This window comes from Danio rerio, chromosome 12 (assembly GCF_049306965.1).
Source record: "Danio rerio strain Tuebingen ecotype United States chromosome 12, GRCz12tu, whole genome shotgun sequence".
Taxonomy (NCBI): domain Eukaryota; kingdom Metazoa; phylum Chordata; class Actinopteri; order Cypriniformes; family Danionidae; genus Danio; species Danio rerio.
This window is the reverse complement of record NC_133187.1, coordinates 14,874,978-14,893,141: the sequence shown is the minus strand read 5'-3', so window position 1 is coordinate 14,893,141 and position 18,164 is coordinate 14,874,978. Positions and strand designations below refer to the sequence as shown.

The 18,164-nt window shown below is 36.6% G+C and overlaps 1 protein-coding gene across 10 annotated transcripts in view; it reads right to left on the bottom strand.

Moving 5' to 3' along the window:
• Positions 1 to 7,459: 7,459 nt before the first annotated feature.
• Positions 7,460 to 18,164, bottom strand: part of mto1 (mitochondrial tRNA translation optimization 1) — a 98,835-nt gene continuing 88,130 nt past the window's right edge. For 9 of the 10 annotated variants that reach the window (XM_073917279.1, XM_073917282.1, XM_009306471.5 and 6 more), the window contains 4 exons: positions 17,102 to 17,273; positions 16,878 to 16,987; positions 8,912 to 9,069; positions 7,460 to 7,756 (listed from right to left, as the gene is read on the bottom strand). In XM_073917279.1, the coding sequence (XP_073773380.1) occupies positions 7,661 to 7,756; positions 8,912 to 9,069; positions 16,878 to 16,987; positions 17,102 to 17,273 (536 nt within the window). In that variant the 3' untranslated portion in view covers positions 7,460 to 7,660. 10 annotated transcript variants of the gene reach the window in all.

The following is an 18,164-nucleotide window of genomic DNA, read 5'->3' as shown; positions in this document are numbered from 1 at the left end:
ATAAAATCAGTCTGTGAACAAGGCTCAGCTGGTGCTTGCAGTCAGGATACATGAGTGAGCAGGCGTGCGTGTTTGGGAGCAGTGCATGTATGAATGTGTAGTCCTGGGGAATAAGGAAATGAAGTCCTGAGTTCGTGTGAGAACCAGCGATCCTCTGGGGAGCGATCACTGGTTGTGATAATTATAGGCTTAAATTATAGAAAGACATAGCAGATGAACCGAGACTGCATCAGATCAATGTAAATCTTTCTTTCGAGCTGTCAGTGCGGAAATGAACAAAACAACAGGCCTAATACAACATATTATACGATTAAAATATGGAAAAATTAACAGATAGTAATTTCGGTCAATTTTCCTGACGGATAGGCTCCGATCAGGCTGGATAAACAGCTCTCGGTAATATTTCAGCATGCTTTCACTTTCGCATTTACCGGTAAGAATGACATCTCGCCCTGCTCATCATTCTCTCTTCATATAGCCGTATATATAGCTATTACACGATCATAATACACTGTGATATAGCCTGGGTCGTTAGTTCGTTGCATTGTTTTCTCACTACAATCGATCCGCTCAATAGGGCAGAGACCGTCTCATTCAGGCGATCTCGGACTGATTGATTTGGCGCGGATGTGAGTGCAACCGCTGGATATATGCCAAACTAACTAACGGGGGAAACGAGACAGAGTCCGAAACAAACGTCTATGTGTGAAAGCACCGTAAGATTGTATTTGCACACAATTGACAGACAGTCGCAGCACGCAGCTCTGGCTCAATCTGTCAGTCAACAAGGCAGCACTGTACACTGACCCAAGCGTCTTGCATGCTGGCTCCGGGCTATCGGGCAGTCCTTTTTTGTCGAGCCCTGAAGGTTTATGCTCTGACGATGGGTCTCCTGCATCCGCACAGTTTAACAAGCACTTCAACAAGCATGTTCATTCCCGCTTGGCAAGCCAAGCTGACGTGACATGGGGGCGTGGCAGCATCGACGATTCTATTTTTTGATTCGATAATCGAAATCGAGCATAAATTTCGATCGATTTTCGATTAAAATCGAAATCGTGACACCCTTAATAACTGTAATGAGTATAGGGGTGTGAATCTACACTGGTCTCACGGATTGGTTCGGTTACGATTATTATGCCATCGATTCGGATCAATTCGATATCTAAGCATTTACAACGCTTTCCATACATAGATTTTTTCTTCACAACACAATAATTTTTTTGTATTAAAATCTATAAATATGTTAATATTTATATATTATCCCTTTAACTGCCTGCTCGACCAAATGGTTGACCATATTTTGACTGACCATATCTTATTGAGAGGAGTACCTAACTTAACTAAACTTGATTGAGCCATCTCTACCACTTGGTTGAAGTATGTTATGCCAAAAAAGTCCAATAGTTGTCACTCAATCAAAAGCACTTGTCACAACTTTGCTTCTACATTGAAATCAAAAACAAGGAATCAAATAAGTCCTGACATCACATTTAACAGGTAAGCATATTTTTTGACATATTACCCTCCTAAGAGCCCTAACTTTACAAAGTTATGTTACTTGGTGCCATGAAAAATATTTAGTGTGCTTGTATTAATTTTTCAAAAACATGCTCGACCAAATGGTTGATTTGTCACTTTATGGTAAAGGTAGGAAAGCAAAAAGATTTCATTAAAGATTTCATATCATGCATTTCTGCAGTCTGAAAGGACTGTTTTCTGAGAAATATCAACTTTTGATCATTCACAGAATAAATATGACGCAGCTTGTTATTTATTCATGAATTATTCATATTTTCAGATTTTTATAGTATATTTATTAATTCTGGTACTTTTACCATAAACCAACATCTCAATCATTTGGTAGAGGCTGATATTTTAGAAATTATGGGATGTGCTGAGAAAAAAAAATGTATTGATTGTGTTAACTAGCAACATTAGGAGTTAAATACAATAAAAAAATGTCTATTGCTTTCTTCTTGGTGTGACAGTTAAGGGGTTATTTGTAATACAATTTTGTTCAATACAACTGTAAGATATATAAACTGTACCCTAAATTGACCTGCTCAAAGAAAACTCTATTTCTGAATGTATCAAACAAAACTCCAACACATGCACAGAAGACAGCATATGCATTCATAGCAAATAAACTCATATTATCCCGCTTGCTTTTTGAGCGCTAACAGGCGAGGTCTTATACCTCTTTGATTGGTAAAAGGGCTGATCGGCTTTAGAAATAAAAGCGCTGTTCAACTATGGCGGGAAGAGCAGCCTCGGTGACAGTCTGTGTGCTCATAATGTGCGGTTTTCACAGGTAATCCGTAATAGAGACAGTGGAGAAAACTCGCACCTCAGGCACGCGCATGTCTGGATACATAAGACAAGTATCGCTTTAATAGCCAAGAGAAGAGGAAAAGTTACCTCACAAACAGGTCAGCGGGTCAAATGTCCAAAGTGTGCCGCCTTCACTCGATTGCAACATCGCGCATAGGAGATAAATGACATCATCACGTAATAACCGGTTATGATCTATTACTGAACTGATATTGATCATTTTGACACCCCTAGTACCCAGTAACGATACAGCACATAAAAAAATCAATCAGAGTAAAAGTATTTAACTCAGCGAAAATATGTACTTAAGTAAAAGTGGAAGTAAGAGAAAAAAAACAATACTCCAGTAAAGTAAAGATACTGCCTTTTAGTACTTAAATACAGTAATGAAGTAGTTCTACTTCGTTACTATACATCTCTGCTCATGAGAAAAAAGTAAAGAGTAACTCACTCAAAAAGGACAAGACAATTTAAATCTCCAATTAGTTGTATTTGTATGAGTAACGTTAAAAATTAAAGACCAATAACAAAAAATTCTATATTATTTAAAATGTTTTACAGATTATCCTATTTAACAATTTATACATATTCAAAAATTGTCATGCAACATCTTCTGTTAACTAAATGGGCTATATACACAGACTTTTAATTTTCAGCGAGGCAGCCTAATGGCTTCCGATGACGTCTTTCCATTTTAAAATTGTCACGTTTAAGATCTGATTTTTTTAATTATCAGCGATCCTCACTGCCTGTTAGATATACGATATGAAGTAGGTTTCAGATCGGACAAAAAGCACTGCATTAAAGTCTATTTCCTTCCGCCATGTCTTTAAAATATAAAAGTTTGTTTTACCCCAATATTTTGGTTGTTGCTAGATCGGATACAGTTGCGGCAGAAAGTTAACGAAAATTATTTACATTATTTAAATTTCAAATTTGTTGTATTTTATCAACGTCTACCCCCAGCCAACTTAAACCCAACAGTCACAGTAACATACAGTAGAATTTTTTATGCTATCTATAAAATTACCCAATAATTTGTATTTTTTAAAGCCTACCCCCACCCAACCCTAAACCCAACCATCACAGAACTGTAAAGATATAAATTATTTATATATATATATATATATTTATTCATTAATTTTCTTTTTTGGCTTAGTACCTTTATTAATCAGGGGTCGCCACAGCGGAATGTACCGCCAACTTATCCAACAAGTTTTACGCAGCAGATGCCCTTCCAGCTGCAACCCATCACTGGGAAACCCACACACACTTATTCACACTCATACACTAGACAATATTTAGCATACCCAATTTCCCTATAGCGCATGTGTTTAGACTGTGGGGGAAACCGCAGCGCCCAGAGGAAACCCATGCGAAGACAGGGAGAATATGCAAACTCCACACAGATACACCAACTGACCCTGCCGAGGCTCGAACCAGCGACCTTTTTTCTGTGAGGCAACAGCACTCCCTAATGCGCCACTGCGTCGCCTATTGTTATACAGTGTAATAAATGCTGCTAATTGATGTGCATAGCGCACATCCGGCCACGTGTCTGAACTAGACTTTACCCGCAGTATTTTCAATGGAATTTCTGCACTAGCCTATTGCCACTGACGGCGCTTGTGGTTACACCATCATTCATCTAATTTTTCGCTTGAACAACTAAATGAATGTTTAAATCTATTTAACTGAATGTATTGTAATTACATTACAACATTGATGATGTAAAAACAACCTTGTGAAATTGAAAATACTCACATTGAGCTGTCAGTTTATTAGAAGTTTATCGTTGGGTTTAAAACTCTAGCTGTGCATAGAGCCCATTGTGGATAAACAAATTTGCTCCAAATGCCTGTTAATATCTAATCTTGTGCTAACTAACATTAGCAATGTTACAAACACAGTTGGGCAAGTTGCTTCCAAAATGTAATACATTATACATTAAAAGTTACTGTCATGTTTTTTTTTTTTTTTGTAATTGATTACATTACAATATTAATATCTCGGAAATGCATTACACTACTTTTGTATTACTTTAAGGTTACTTCAACCAAAATAACCATAATAAAGTATGACTCTTATGAATTAAAGTATGTATTTTCAATATGTCTGTTTTCAAATACATTTTGTTATTAATTGTAATTATTCTGAAAGATTTTTGCTTGCACAAGGAGTCTAACAGCCTGTGCTCCACACAGAGATCTGATCATTTATTTGACATATTTTCTTAAATATATATTTATAGTGCTTCACCTTTTACACATTATATATATAGCTTTGCATGTATGGGTATGACTGTGTACTAACCTTAATCACTTCAGGGGAAGAGGACTTTTTACAGTAAAAGGTAGCAATTTCATTTCATCTAATATATGTATTTATAATTTCCACAGATTTTTATATAGTCAATCAAATGAACTTAAACTATTAAAAATGCAACAAACATTTGTTTTGGCCCAAACTACAAAAACAAACTAATTTAAAACAGTTTTAGTATTGGTTTTGCTTAAGTTGCACAATAGTTTGATCATATATAAATGTCATTATAACTATATTGTATAAATCTTATTACAAAGGCCTACATAATGCTGACAATCAAAAACTAAACGACATAACAGGCGATTGTCCTCTGAGTGCAGCTTCAGCTCTCATTGCGCGTGCAAAAAAAAAAAAAAGTCTCCCCGCTGCTTTATTTCCGCATAGTAATGATCTTTATATCGCAGATCAAGTGAAGTGTTTCAGACAACACGCGCAAGCCGTGACTAGACTAGATTTTATAGTCTAACAAGTGCAAACATTTCATTAAACAAGGGATTTTAGATGCTTTTATACTAAGCATTCTAAACTGTCCCCGTGTAGCTTACCTTGTCATTGTTGGGGTTGACAGGCATTTTGCTGATAAACTTTCTAAACTCCGGCGACAAATCCAGCTCCAGCAATAGTGAATAGACAAGTTTCCCGCAGATATTTCTCACACTGCGCCTGCAGTGACGTGGTTTCCGGGCGCAATTTCCTTTTTCTTTTTCCGTTGCATTTCTTTATATATTTATTTTTTACTCAGTAACGCATATGATTTAAAATGTAGCGAAGTACAATACTTTAGGCAAATCATACTTAAGTAAAAGTAAAATTACAGATTTTAAACCCTACTCTAAAATGTACAAATTTTCAAAAAAACTACTTAAGTACAGTAACGTGAGTAAATGTAATTCATTACTTTCCACCTCTGCATTTGACTACCTTGAAATCATTGTCATTGTCAAGAAACCAGTCTGAGATGATTCGTGCTTTATGACATGGCATGTTATCTCGCTGGAAGTAGCCATCAGATGATGGGTACACTGTGGTCATAAAGGGATGACATGGTCAGCAACAATATTCAGGTAGGCTAAGGCGTTAACATGATGCTCAATTGGTACTACTGGGCCCAAAGTGAACCAAGAAAATATCCGCCACACCATTACGCCACCACCAGCAGCCTGGACCGTTGATACAAGTCAGGATGGATCCATGCTTTTATGTTGCTGATGCCAAATTCTGACCCTACCATTGGAATGTCGCAGCAGAAATCGAGACTCATCAGACCAGGCAACGTTTTTCCAATCTTCTATTGTCCAATTTTAGTGAGCCTGTGTGAATTGTAGGTTTGCTGCTGCAGCTCGGACCATTCTCTGTAAACCCTAGATCAGCAGTTTCTGAAATACTCAGACTAGCCCGTCTGGCAACAACAACCATGTCACATTCAAAGTCACTTAAATTACCTTTCATCCCCATTTTGATGCTCGGTTTTATCTGTAGCAGATCGTCTTGACCATGTCTACATGCTTAAATGTATTGAGTTGCTGCCATATGATTGGCTGATTGTAAATTTGTGCATCTTTTACAAATGTGTATATATCAACAGGGCTTTAAATTAACACCCGACAACCCGCCAAATGCGGGTAGATTTCAGCTCTGGCAGGTTAGACAGACACCTCCAAAAGCCACTTTGGCTGGTTGGAAATCATTTTTAAATTGTAGTTTTCTTAACCAGGGTTCGACAATAAGCATGGCCCGATATTCATGCAAATGTGATCTTAGAATCGAGAAGCAGCACGAATAACTGTGTTCGTGCGAGCAAAACAGCAAAAAAAGAAGGTAAATACTGAACGAGAGGATGATCACTCGCGTGCACAGGTGATGTAATGCGCACGAATGTTAAAAAGCACGCGCGCTCCCATTTACTTGCCCGAATCCTGGAGGAAGAGCGACTGGTGCGATCGGTTTCCTTTGACAAAGAGCAACGATCGTGCACCCACAGTTCTGCTGTTTTCGAGAGCTCAAGATAAAAAAAGATTACACAGATTACTGTGCATATTTTAGATACATACTTCTTTTTTCATTTAATGTTTTTTTTTGTTTTTAAAGTTTTGCTGAATTAAAAAGTGCACCTATACAGCTATATTTCCTTAGTTTTGACACATTAAAACATTGTGGTTAAGAAATACTTATTTGGTGTGGTCAATAAATTTGGTAAATGCTTAATTTTGAGCAATAAAAAGTCATGTGAAATAAAAACTAATTGCACTGAGCAAGCTAATTTACACTGAGCAAGCTAATACACAACACACAAAAGAAGTTAAATAAATGAGGAGGCATGTTGTGGACATAACACATCATCTAAATCAAGTCATCTTAGCATTTCAAAGTCAAATTTATGCATATAAAATATATTTCCCAACAAAAAAAGTGTGGCTAGTGAAAGTGACTAGTAATGTTGGAAATCTACTAGCCACAGTGGCTGGTGATCAAAAAAGTTAATGTCAAGCCCTGTATATTAATTTATCAATATGTGATGTGTTATTTCAATATATAACATGTTTTGAATTGTCCAGCTGAAATTTTATCCAAAGAGTTTAGAGGTTAGAAGTTCACATTAATTATTTTGGGTTTTCTTCTTGCCTCCAGTGTCCCCTCCATTCTTCTGTCCAATTTACCTCTGAGCTGATATTCTTTAATACTGCAGTTTATCTGGAAGCACTACATGGAGAACTTCAACCAGAATGGAAGTTGCCAGTTACTTCTTTTTTCAGAGGGATTGAAGAGTTTCATCAAGAGTAAATCAAACTAGTAGAACAGGTAGAATTACCCAGGCATTATTTATAGAGAGCTGCCAAAGAAATCACTCAAATTACTCTCCCATATAAAATAGCACATATGAATTCAATAGCTCTTTTAAATAAAGTTGTTTTTACCACTCATGTAGCTAACTTGTGAAATTTATTTCAAATCGTTCTGAACTCCAACTATTTTATTAATTTGTAACAACTTTCCAACAACTTTACATATGATTTCTGTGTTTGTTTCTGTGCACGTAGTTGAACAGATGAACTATAGCTGCTGGAGTAATTCCTGGCAGACGGGCTGCAGCTCCCAGCTGAAAAAAAGCAATAAAAACAAAGGACGTCACTGTTGCAAATACAATATAAAATAACTCCTATACAATCAGATCCAGTGACTGTATCGGAGTTGTAACATGTTGCACATTTGTCTGCTGAAAATCTAAGGTAAAACATTTGTTGGTCCAACAGATGTCTCCAAGTGAGTCTACAGGACTTTATGGTCAATTAAATAAAAGGCAGCACCCTTTGCTACAACTCTAATTAAACTAAAGCCAGAAGTTTTATAAAATTGGTTCTGGGAAAATATCACTTCAGGCTCTTAAAAGGCCAGATTCAGTACTGTGTAAAGCTTTGAAGTCAGATTTGAAACATTTCGATCAGAATTAACAATCAGATAATACTTTTCAGACTAATAATCCTAGTAAGTTCACGTTGACTGAATTAAGCCCCTCTTATTTCTGAAACCTTAAAATTTGACGAGTTGGTAAATTATTAAAGCTCAGATCAATGCTTTTTGCCAAATTGCTCAATTGTGTGGCAAGTAGCCATGTAATATGCAAGATAATGTACATTTAATAAGTTGTTTTTGCATAATAAATTCAGACAGGCTTATCAGCCCAATACAAAAGCCTGTCTGGCCTTATTCTGCGAGAACTGTCTTTGTTTACATTATCCCTTATCCTAGGTTAAGACAATACAGCATGCTACTTGAAAAAAAAGAATCTCTCAATGTTCACGTGGCTGAGCAGCTCATATTTCAATAGCTTCAGTGACTACAAATACTTACTTGGCCTCAATACACAGGTTTAGTGACAAACCTTTCAGACATTGTCAACTTCATGTCATACATAGAATAGAAAGTATGAAAACTGAAGTGATTTCTGTGACACTAGCAGCAAAAAACTAAATTTAATTATTTACAGCATTCATTAAAATCTAAGCTAAATCAAACCATGTAGTGGAGACCACCTCAAGGGTGCAACTCTTATCAGTGCACTGCTCAGCTATTTCAAGGGTTTTCAAATACTTAAAATTAAAAGTTTAAACTTTTTAAAGTTTCTAGCATGTTATTTGATAAATTTTGCCAGTGCAATTTAATTTTATGATTCTTGTCTGTACAAGAATTAATATCTAGTGCCACAAAGTGTCATAGAAATTTTGCACTTCACCCTTAAAGGTGCAAGTCTTACTGTGCTTGGTCGCACTCTGTCCAGAATCTCTCGGACCTCCTGAGAAAGCGAGATGGGTAGAGCCAGATAGTCAATGTCATTTGGCAATGACAAACTTTCCTCTGTTTGCATTTTCTCCATCTCTCTTCTCTGCTTCTCACAGTGTGGATGGTATAGAGCTACAGAAAACAAATGGCCAAGTTACCAGGGTGCATTAATGCTTTTCTACGTGTATATAAACATATATATATATATATATATATATATATATATATATATATATATATATATATATATATATATATATATATATATATATATATATATATATATATATATATATATATACGTATGTGTGTATGTATACTTTTATTTATTTCATTTATTTATTTTTTGTTATGTTTTACATTTTTCCTTACATTTTTCACTCTTTTCCCCTTATTAATGTACACATAGCACCCCAAACTGACAGAGAAACACAAAACTGTTGACATTTTTTCAGATTTAATAAAAAACTGAGAAATCACAAGGACCTAAATATTCAGACCCTTTGCTGGGACATTCATATATTTAACTCAGATGCTGTATATTTCTTCTGATCATCCTTGAGATGGTTCTACACCTTCATTTGAGTCTAGCTGTGTTTGATTATACTGATTGGACTTGATTAGGAAAACCACACACTTATCTTTATAAGGCCTTACAGCTTACAATTCATGTCAAAGCAAATTAAAATCATGAGGTCAATGGAACTACATGAAGAGCCCAGAGACAGAATTGTGGCAAGGCACAGATCTGGCCAAGGTTACAAAAAAATCTGCTGCACTTAACTTGTCCAATGCCAGTTTAGCCAATTATATTTCAGCACCCCGGGTTGCGTAGGTAAAAAATTGGTTATTATATTCATTCATTCAGAAAGGCTCTCAAAGCAGGCGTCTGTGACTGAAATCCAATCCCCGGTGGACATTAGGAGTTTCTGAAATAAGATGCAGATTCAGTTCCACATCGGGTTATTATAGGTTTTAACATTGATGATTACATTGTAACCGTGTGCCCTAACAACACGCTCTGTGATGAGATACGCAGTGATAAGCAAATTGGCTGTTTGCATCAGATGAAACACGACAGAAATTTAAATGCAGCCATTCAGGAGCACAGAAAATGTACTCACTTACGAAATGGTATGGTTTATAATCTATTTAATACATATTAACCTTCTTTAACATTATTGTACAAGCTGAATCACTTGTATGTGTTTAGTTCTAAAGTTTAATTTCAAATGGTTTATTTTGTTCAAGAACTGATGTGAACTATCAGCTGCTTCTTTCAGTTTATGGCAATACATATCAAGTAAAATGGCATTCAAACTTACATTGTTAGCATTTAACACTAAGTAAAGAGATGAGATATACTTGAGGTGATTATTGTTATAGTTTCTGTTGGTAACCTGTGAAAATAGAAGACATTTTTTAATATATTAATTCAAGGTGTTGGTTAGAACAAAAACTCCTTTTAATATGGAAAATATTAATTCTATCGTGTCATTGCTTTTATTTAAAACAGGGTTTAAATCACTCACTTCTGTACTCAATCTGGCAACCTGCGCTTGCATTTGTTTTGATCCAGGAGTGCAGTGTGCATTTTATGGCAGTGTGGCCCAAAAGAGACCTCCCTTACAAAAAATTACTGCAGTAAACTGAAGTAAAACTGCAGTAAAACAGCAGTATATAGAAGTATAACTGCAGTAAAATTAAGACCAATTGCAATACAATGAAGCATAAACACAATTTAAAAACAGCATAATAAAGTTCATCAGCAGTATAAGTTGCAGCAGACTGGAGTAAAAACAAGTAAACTCCGTCTTTACTGCACTTGTGCTGCTGTAGTCTAATATGCTAATGGTGTGGTAAGAACTGTACTGCACTTGTGTTTCAAATGGTTTATTCTTTAACATCCTGCAAGAATATTTTGTACTGTTTTCAGAGATGTTTTTTGGATACAAGTAATTTTCTAATTAGAATTTTAAGATTTTATTTGTGTAATGGGGTGACCCCCAAAAGGCAGGGGTTTCTTATTGTATGTTTGTAATGGGGTGATCCCCAAAGAGGAGGGGTTTCCCATTATATGTAGGTAAATGGAGTTAGAAATTAAGCTCACAGACCCTTTAAAAGTGCAGAGGTTTCCCTTTGCTTCAGTTTCTCTCTGGCATGGAAAAGTGACGGTGTGTTGATTGCGTCCTAACTTTTGATGTGCATTAAACATTGAGCGTTAAGCATTAAGCCTGCAGTATTTATAGAAAACTGTATAAGGTTGGATTTCTTCTCTAATTCTCCTTCTACTTCATAGGCCTGAGGAAGTGCAATTGCATCAGCGTGTGACATGGTATGTTTTTGTTTATGTCTCCAGTTATTTAGTGATTTTAGTGCGGTTAATTATTAGTAAATTATTCTTTTAGCAATATCCATGTGTGATCGGTGGATTACCCACCAATTGTGTTAAGAGCCAGTCAACTGTACTGCGGGTAAGTTTTCATTTGAGAGTTTGCAAGTGTTTTTATTTAGAAATGTGATTTTAAACTTTACGTGCGAATAATAATTATTGAACGGTTGTTTTATAGAGATTGCCCATTGCTCTTTTGCTGCTGTCTGGCAACCCGATTGTGCTACAGGGAAGCGATTCGCTTTTTTTTCTCAGGCACCTGACTGTGTGTGACCCGGTTGCATCAAGGCAGAGTGTGTGGTTGTGTGTGTGCGGTGTGAGGGTGTATTATTCCTCTGATGTTGGCGCATTTGTGAGTGTTTGTGCGTGTTTTGATCTAACTATATCTGGTGGATTTGTATTTTGTTTTTGTAAATTGTTAATGGGTGCTGTTTTTGTTCATCCTCAATTTATATATTAACAGGAAGGATAATTTAATATGTAGAGGGTTGTTTTCTTTTGGCTTTATTTGTTATGCGGGGTGGTTGTTTACTTGGAGTGTTTTTTTTTTATTTTCTTTACTTTCCCAATTGTATATCCTGAGTAATATTAAGTGTGATTTATCTGGCCACTGACAACTACTATACAAAACCGAATCATATTGTTTTTGTTACTCATTGTAAGTGATTGCATGTTTTATATGAATACAATTTTTTTTTTACTATTTAAATGTCTAATAAAAGATTATTTGTAAACCACTCTGCTTGATACTTCCATTTGTTTGGAAAGTATTTTTTGTTGTGGGCATTGAGAAAGTCCATCTGTATTTTATTATATTTTAGTAAAGTACGGGCCCCCGCCACATTTGCAAAAATGAATAATAAAAAATAACTGCAGTGAACTGTACAGTACAGCAGCAGTAGACTACAAGGATAAATGTGGCAACATTTCAATGCAACTGCAAAATTGAAGTATAATGAGTATAATAAAACTGCAATAAAATTCAACAGCAGTAAAATCTGCAGTACACTAAGGTAACATTAAATAAACTGATAGGGGAAATATAGTGATATGCTGTATAATGTACTGCACTAAGGTAGATAAGTATTAAAAGTGCACTTTAGTTTTATTATGCATTGCTGTATTGTAGATGTATTTCTGTAGTTAGTTATACTTCTAAAAAGTGCAATACAATATATTGTGGTGGTACTTCAGCAATACAACTGAATTACTGAAACCTCATTTAGAAACCATTTTTCACCGGGCAGTAAAAGCAGTAGTTGTACTGCAGTTGTATTGCAGTAGCAGTACTGCTTAATAGTGGTTGTAGTCCTCCAGTACCACTGCATTAGTTGTACTGCATTATAGTTGTAGCATCACTTAGGTACTATGATATAATGAATAATTTATATAGCCTATTGAAGCTACAGTTTTTATTATTTGCTTTTGATTCTGCTGTTTATGTTGACGTTGTTGATTTTGTCACTTTTAGTATCCTGTTTGTGATGTTTGTGAGTTTTGTTCATTTTGTTAATTGTCACCATTGTTGAGGTTCATACACTGATTATTGATGTCTCTGTGAGCATAAGTTGAATCATAGAATTGTCTTAGCTTATAAACCTCCATAATTCTGTTCTTAAACATCGGTTAACATCAGTGGATTATATTATTTCATCACAGGTTGTGCCTCACTTAATTTTATTGTTTTTATTTATTCTTTATTTATTTATTTATTATTATAATTTTTTGACTTGGCTTGTTTGTTGTAATGAATAAACTTTTCAAGCAAAGTTCTTAAAAGTTACAGCAACCCAAAATTAAATTTATACTTGGAAGTTCAGGGCTATGAGCCCAACTGAAGCAAACACTTTTCTCCATAATGGTGACTTTAGTCTATGTGGTCCACATATGTTTTAAGATAACTGGGCCACATTTGCCATATCTAATCTGGAATACTTTAGGCTCACAGCCACGTTAGCTAGAGCTAACTGTAACAAATATCTGCCAAAAGTGGCCCACATTTATTTTAGGATAACTGGCCATATCTTCTCTAGGCCACTATAGGCTAATGGCGGCATTAGCCAGAGTTTACTGTTCCGAATATTTTTCAAAAGTGGCCTACATATGTTCGAAAATAGCTGGGTCACATTTACTATTTTTTCTCTGGGCCACATTTCCTCACAGCTGTAATAGCCAGAGCTTACTGTGCAAAATATTTGTCAAAAGTGGCACACATATGTCTTAAGATAACTGGGCCACATTTGCACCTATACGTGTGAGCCACTTTAGGTTTAGACCCAGATTACCCTTAAATGATTAATGCCTCATTTTTACCAACTGTGTCCCACATTTTTCCTCTAGCATTTGGGCAAAATTAAGCATTATCCACATGGGCCACATTTGGCTCCCATTCAGATAACATTTTGCCATAAGTGCCAAATCATTGCCTTAAATAGCCAATATATGAATTTAAATTTTTGGCCCCCCTTTGCCATTGCACAGATGGGCCACTTCAGGCTCACATTTATTTTATCTGGGTGGAAGGAATACCACACCAGTGCTGCATAACTGCCTAAAGTGGCCCACATTTGTATGCTATCTGGGTACAGTCACAACAGTGAAGCATGGTGGGGGCATCATGCTGTAGGAGTGTTTTTCATGTGCAGGAACAGGAAGACTGGTTGCAATTGAGGAAAAGATGAATGCGGACAAGTACAGAGATATCCTGGATGAAAACCTTGTCCAAAATGCTTAGGACCCTCAGACTGTCTTGATCAGTGTTGTGCAAGTTATTTCCAAACTGTAATACATTACAGAATACTTGTTACTGTTATTTAAAAGTAATCCTTTACATTACAATATTACTGTCTCAGAATTGTAATGTTACATTACTCTTATATTACTTTTTAGGTACTTCCACCAAAATGACTACATAATTAGAACTTAACATTCTAAAATGACCAAATGTTCTGCAGAGCATTTTATATCCAGTAGAAAGCGATAAGATGTAGCAGAAGTGATTGTCTGGCAATATCTGTGAATAGCTTGACTATATTCATATTAGACACAACAGGCCTATATGTAAACTCCAATGCCATGACAAGATGCAGATTTTTTTCTTTTCTTATTGTTGCCATTATTGTATTTACTTTACATTCAAGTGGTTCACAACACAAAACTGTCATGCACAAAGTGAACATGATGAACAGCTCTCTCAATATAATGTTCGTGCACCAATTTCCTCTGTAGCCAAAACTGCTTGCGAGCTCTCACATTTGCTGCTCGCGCACAAATTCTCACACTCTCTCAAATATGCACTGCTCACGCACAAATGTTCTTGCGCGCTCTGAGTACACTGCACGCTTAGTGAGATTATATGCAGACTCACAATTTGTGTCTTGTGTTCCCTATTCCTTTTGTGCTTTTTGATATGATTTATATTGGTGCACTATTTATTAATAATTAACAATAACCAAAATACTAAAATAGACTTACATATTACATTTTTAATCTAATAAACCATAACATTTTTGGCTGTGTGATATAAAGTGTAAGTGTAACAAGTGTAATTTAAAAAATGACCCAGTGCTGTAGTTTATAATGCAATGCTGTAATATTAAAATACAATTCACCACACTTTACTGAAGTAAAACTACACTTACTATTTCTTTTTATGAGTTCACTATTCTTAATACTACAGTATGCTGAAGCATTCATTAACAAGTTGTAAATAATACTAGCCTAACACATAAGCTGTTTACCTAACACTCAGAAACACTACTGTTTATTATAGAATTTACCTTAACCTGTATGTAGTGTAGCAATACATAAACCGTATAAATATTCTTGGGATAACAATTAAACAGAAGGATCTCTGGAGAGCAAAAGCACCAAAGGAAGATGAAACACAAGGCACAGATTGTGAGTCTGAATCATCTGACGGAGCGAGAGCAGATCATTCGTACGTGAGCACTGAGCAGCCCAGCCAGTGTTGAGTGCACGCGGAGTTTTGTCCACAGTGGAAACCGGCACGTTCATTCACTTGTATAACATGAATGAGCTTACGACATTTGTCACCATATGCACTTACGTCCATCACGCAAATGTACTGTCTCCTGCCATTTTCATCTATTTGCCACTTTTTAATAGCCAGTCAATAGCCCCGGACCTCAAGCTCAGAGGCTGAAATCATTCCGCGTTCAAAGTAAAAAGGTCCCATAGCCAGAGGAAGATAATGACAGTACACGCGTATGTTCACTCACCACAAACAAGAGATAGAACTGCTGTATTTTTTATTAATGTCTTGCGGGCAAAATGTTAGTTGTAACGCACGCGTTACTGAACATGTACCGAGTAAAATATTACTGAAAATTTATTAGTAATGCCTTACACTACTGCGTTACAGGAAAATGTAATACATTACTGTAATACATTACTTTTGTTACGCATTACTCCAAACACTGGTCTAGATTACCATCAAACAATACAATGACCCTAAACACACAGTTATAATAACAAGGTGGCTTCACAATAAATCTGTGACTGTTCTTGAATTACCCAGCCAGAACCCTCACTAAAACCCAATAAAGCATCTCCAGAGAAACCTAAAAATGGCTGTCCACCAACATTTACCATCCAACCTGACAGAACTGAAGAGGATCTGCAAAAAGGAATGACAAAGGATTCCCAAATCTAGGTGTGAAAAACTTGTTGCATCTTTCCCAAAAAGTCTCATGATTGTAATAGAGCCAAAGGGTGCTTCAACTAAATACTCAGCAAAAGGTCTGAATGCTTGGGACCATGTGATATTCAAGTTCTTCTTTTTTAATAAATCTGCAACAATATCAACAATTTTGTGTTTTTCTGTCAATGTGGGGTGCTGTGTACATTAATGAAAAGAAGAACTTACATTATTTTAGCAAATGGCTGCAATATAACAAAGTTATTGCAGAGTGAAAAATTTAAGGGGGTCTGAATACTTTCCTTAACCACTGTATGTATATATATATATATACTGTATATATATCTCCACAATACTAACACAATTGATTTGAAATTAAATGAACAAGATATGCTTTAAATGCAGACTGTCAGCTTTAATTGTAAGGTTTACATCCAAATCAGGTGAACGCTGTAGGAATTACAACAGTTTGCATATGTGCTTCCCAGTAATTGGAGGTTCATTCCACTGTGGAGACCATACCTGTCAACATTGGGATGTGGAAATAAGAGATTTGCCCACCATAAAAAGGTAATCGTGCCATTTTTAATATTTATTTATCAGTGTTTTCATGTTTTCATTCCTAAACAAAGCGAAAGCACAGAACAGACTCTCATTTAGGAACAAGGGGCAACCCATGGTGGTTCGGCAGTATAGGTTGCATATAGTGAGGCTCAGCTGTTCAGAGAAAGACTGAAAATACGGGAGAAATGGGAGAAATATGGGAAAATAACTTTACGGTATGATAGCGGGATAGAACTGTAAAATATGGGAGAATCCCAGGAAAAACGGGAGGGTTGACAGGTATGGTGGCGACCTCTGAAAATGAATGAATGAATATTATATTACCTTCAACTTTCAATCTCTCTGAAATCTCTAGATGGGGGCCAAATAGTTCTTGGAAGGAAGATGCCAACATCTGAAAAGTAACATCTTTATACTGCAAGACCTCCACTCCACTGAAATAGAAATAGGCACATTCAGGTATTGTCGTTGATTAAACTGGAAAACACACTATAATTTTATGTGGACAATTAAAAGCAAAAACCTTTATTTAGTCATATATATCTTACTTCAGAATGGAACTCTTTGTCTTGCTAATGGTCACACCTCCCAGTTTATCCCTCCAGCGAGCAGCGGAGAGATGGATGGACTGCAGAGTAGATAGAGCCTGCTTCAAACTTGCCTGAACCAGAAGAGCTTTATTATAGCGCTGTTCAGACACACAACCAATCTCCTCAAAACCTGGGACAGAGAGGTTCGTACAGTCAGAGCTGCCCTGAGTTTAATCACATCCTCCAGCACTAATATTTATAAACAGATTTCGAAAATCTAAACTTTAGCGTACGCGTACATTCGCGCCACGTTAACCAATCAGAAGCTTGCTCTTGTGGGGGTGTGATTGTGACGTAGAACCAAGTGTGCCGCAAGCCTGCGTTTGAGTGAAGGTCTCGGCCGTTTGATCGCCCCCTGGGGGCTGGCTGCAGTACAAGTCATAAAGCCCGCCTCCTCCGTGTTAATGAAGGAGACTTGAGCACAAATAAAAAAATTCATTACACTTGCAATAAAATGTCCCGAAAGATGGTTCTGGTCGATTAAGGTACTGATTATTGTGCTGAAATAGGTGCAGATCTTCATTTTTGTAAAAAGTTTGTTTTTAGCAGTAATTTAATGCTGAGCATGTCATCGTGATTGACAGCTGTGATTGGCAGCTTCTCAAAGCAGACCGTCTGAGCTTCGGCAGGAGACTGAAGTGTTATTATTCGATTTCTGTGTTATTTTATCATGCCAAAATGAGTTCAGCAGTAAACTATAGTTTCTGACATACATGATCCTGGTGGAACACTGTTTATTCGCTAAGGTCAGGGCTTTTTTTCGGGCTTTTTTAGTTTGCTTATACACGCCTAGCCACCCAGATAGCAAAATACACTCGGGTCAGTTCCGGTTAGATTCTCGCCTGCCGGAGACTTACCTCTCAGACTGACTACCTCTGCTGGACCTACTCCGGATACCTGGACCCACTGTCCGATTCCAGCCCAAGTCAATTGAGCCAGATGCGGCGGCTGAGCGAGCCGGCGCTGCCGCATGCGAGCCGGAATCAGCCCGCGACGCCGCGAGTAGGTTATGCGCTGCGAC